Source organism: Atta colombica, unplaced genomic scaffold (assembly GCF_001594045.1).
Source record: "Atta colombica isolate Treedump-2 unplaced genomic scaffold, Acol1.0 scaffold41, whole genome shotgun sequence".
Classification (NCBI taxonomy): domain Eukaryota; kingdom Metazoa; phylum Arthropoda; class Insecta; order Hymenoptera; family Formicidae; genus Atta; species Atta colombica.
This window is the reverse complement of record NW_017259520.1, coordinates 1,347,939-1,351,764: the sequence shown is the minus strand read 5'-3', so window position 1 is coordinate 1,351,764 and position 3,826 is coordinate 1,347,939. Positions and strand designations below refer to the sequence as shown.

Genomic DNA, 3,826 nt, shown 5'->3' with positions numbered 1-3,826 from the left:
ATATATATATATATCACATTTTTGAAATGTACATTTTTAAAATTTATTTTATTTTAGATTATTTCTAAATTAAAACCTCTCTTTCTTTTGTAACTACTTGTTAAAAGATTTTTTTTTCATGCGACAATTTTATATAATTAATTATATTACTTACCGACATAACTACCACCATAGGCACTTCCATATCCACCATAGGCACCATCTCCATAGCCACCATAGGCACCGTCATATGGACCACCATAGCCTTCTACATGCGCTGGACCAGCGACTGATGCAGTAACAACAGCTGGCCCAGCAATGGCGCCCGACACGTGAGTAGGACCAGCCATCGATCCGGACAAACGAGCAGGCCCTATCGCTGGAGCGGAAACGGCAGTGGCACCCACATGTGGACCCGTGACACTCGCCGCTCCAAGGATTGGTCCAGTAACAGCTACTCCATGTGCGCCGTAGCCTAGACCTCCGTAAGCTCCATAAGCTCCGTGAGCACCATAACCTCCATGGCCACCATAATATCCGTGACCGCTCAAAGGCGACGCAGCAACAATGGCGCACAGGGCAAACGAAATGAACTAGAGATGGAGAATTTCAATTCGAGGTGAGTTCAGCAATAAGTTACATAGCTCGATATAATATTGCACTAAGTGTTTCTCCACTTAAACGATTTAAAAAATTTGATTTTGGGAGGAAACATCACAAAAAAATTTAACATTGAAGCTATATTTATTGTACGATGCCAAGTGTAGAATAGATCCCGGAACTCCCGCGCGATAAAATTATTCAGTTATTGTACTACTTGCTTAATTCTTCGACAAGAATGAACTACGTATTCGCAACGCGTTTGTCACTTTATGTCACTCCATCGTTCCGCTGAAAGAACAGTGGTTCGATTGCGGCACGTTGATTGCTTGGGTAACAAAAGAAAGAAAGACAGCGCGCACTTCCGATGATGAATACTTACGAGGGTCTTCATCGTGCAGACTGGCGATTGCTTGAATGTGCCTACAACCGACTTCAGCAGACTTTATATACATCTTCTAGGATCTCCGACCGCGCCCCCGCTGATCCCTTCAAATCATATCCGTTGATGATGTTAGCCTCTCGTTCATTGTGTAAGAAAGTCACTATCCGACACACCCACCCACCTTTGGACATGGACCCTTTACATGACCTTCGCTGGGAACTCTTGGCTCAGAAATTTCAGAAACAACCTCCTTTGTCTGATCTGTATGTATTGGACTTGCTGACTAGCGCAATCGTTATACATCGTGCAATTATCTTGCGATACTTTGAGATTTGAAATTTATGGAATTTGTTTATCAGATTCTTCAGCGCTAGCTTTTTTTCCACGACTAGACTATTTTTTGACTAATTTATATATAAAATATTTCATAATTCATTTATTTCTAAAAATTTGAAATAATCTAAAGGAACGGTTGAATATTTTTTTAGTTTTAAAAATATCAATAAAAATAAAGTTATGAAATTGTAATTTTTTTTTGTTATCTTTCTTGAAATCGATACAAAACTTTACTCTGAAAAATATTTTTTCTCACCATCAAAAAAAACAAAAGTATCTTTTTAAATATTTTATTCTGAGTGTGTACGTCACTCTATACCGTTGAGATTGTAAATCTCTCTTACATTTTTCTTCTTCATGAAAATGCAGAATTACTTTCATATTTTTTTTAAATCTTTCTCTTCTTTAATATGCAAAAAGTTGGACAGATGTGAAACAAATATGTAATCTCAGTAAGTTCTCACTTCTTTTGTCATAATTACACGTATTAAACATCCGTATATGCAATCTTTGCATATATATGACTCAGTTTATCCTTCCAAATCACGCTTATTTGCAATGGAATCTCATGCATTGTGCAAGATCAGCATTTGACAACATACCCACCCTCGGCTCATCGAATGACTTCCATGGATGAAACTCTGGGAAAAAGTTAAAATGAGTTCATTCGGCGCCGGAGCTTCGAAAAATATTTCTCTCTCGCATAAAGTTTGCCATCTATCGATTTTCATGTACGAAAAGTAAATGGTGACGAAAGTAAGTTTTCGGAAGATATCAGGAATCACACATTTTAGTAAACAAATTGCTTGAAGCTCTTCTATGCTACTTTAAAGGAGAAAATTTTAGATCGTGAGATAAATTCAAACAATCTTTTTAATAAACACAAATATGATACCTTATAATGTTATGATACCTTATAATTTTATAACTTTTAATACAATTTTGAGGAGCTTACTTTAATGGAGTTTACTTTAAGAAATTTGTTTATAATAATTAAACATATTTAATTGAATTGTTTTTTTTTATTATTACTTTAATTGTATCATAATTATATTTTATTAGAAACAAATTGGTAGCAATTGTATATTATTTTAATTGCCATTCTATCCAAACGTGTATCAATTACACTGAAAAATTAAAGAGGTACGCATTGCATCAGCTAATAAAACATATCAGAGAAATTATTTTAACCGTTATATTGAAAAAAAAGTAATTTATTTTTTGATCGAGGTAAGAGTTATAAACTTTTTTTGAGGAATTCGCTACTTGGATTTCAAATCTCAATTGCGTGACCACGTAGTAGCATAGGTCAATCGCGCGATTGAGTCATTCAGGAGAAGGGTAATCGAACCTTAACCCCGGAGATTACATAGAAACGGTTTTGCAATCTCATCAAAAATTCCTCGTAGTAATAGTATAAGAAGTTTACGTGTAAATAAAAATTTACGTAAATATTAATGAAATAAATGTGCTGAAGAAAATTTACACATCACAAACAGATGCAAAAACATCACATAGATGTGTCAAAATATGATATAATATGATGAATTGATTCTACGCAGATGTTTCGCATATTTAATCTGCAAATATAATACGTCTTACATATTCAACAGCGTTATACATAATTATGCGAGGTTTCAGGCAACGTCAAAAATAAATGTAATTACATACGCTAATGCTAACTGTTCGTTATGAGAGTGTGCATATATTTCAAGACCATAAGGTCACATTATGAGCATTAAGTGTAATCACAAATAATCATGCTATATGCGCCACATACTATAGTATGTAGATAAAATTTTATGCAATTTGTGATTACATTCGTTTGCTTCACACATGCGCAATACTAATAAAGTTTGATTGTTCATTCACATTCAGTCATAAATCGAGTAAAAAATTAAAATTACATGAAACTATTTGTATAACAAGGTTTGGTACAAAAAGATACTTTTTATAATTTTGATCGTTCCGAATTTTATCCATCGCCTGAAATTAAATTTCTTTCTCGTTTTGTGCATTAATTGCATACTGATATATAGAGAGAATAATTATTTTATAAGTATATTTAACACGATACGATGAATACCGCTATAATGCAGTAATATGAAGTTCTAGGTTGCAATTTATGCGATGTGCAAGGTGAATCGACGTGTTTGTCGAGAACAGGCTAGCTGGGAAAGAGCTGCGCTCTCAGGAATTAATGGGCTTCTCAATGCGATATATAATCGATGAAGCCAACCGACATCGCGCACTCGACCTTTAACGGGTACGATGAAAGAGACGTGAACTCGAATGCTCTAATTTCACGTGAATATGGTATTCAAATAAAAGTTATTGAATACTATGAGATTTTCCATATACTCATGTCTTGCGAAAAGAATGATTTATGTATAAAAAAATCTTTTATGTCGTTTACTTTTGCAATAATTCACTGTCATTCTATACTGAAGAAAATATTTTTTTATAATAGTTAAGTGATATGTAAAAATGCAAAATTTTTAAAACATCTTATACAATTTTAAAATT

At 33.8% G+C, this 3,826-nt stretch overlaps 1 protein-coding gene across 1 annotated transcript in view; it reads right to left on the bottom strand.

The window, feature by feature from the left end:
- LOC108691162 (cuticle protein 64-like) overlaps nucleotides 1-1,007 on the bottom strand; it is a 1,972-nt gene extending 965 nt beyond the window's left edge. The window contains exons 1-2 of the mRNA XM_018198821.1: nucleotides 962-1,007; nucleotides 155-572 (exon numbers count right to left, since the gene is read on the bottom strand). Coding sequence (XP_018054310.1) covers nucleotides 155-572; nucleotides 962-973 — 430 coding nt within the window. The 5' untranslated portion in view covers nucleotides 974-1,007. The remainder of the gene's footprint in view (nucleotides 1-154; nucleotides 573-961) is intronic.
- Nucleotides 1,008-3,826: the final 2,819 nt, after the last annotated feature.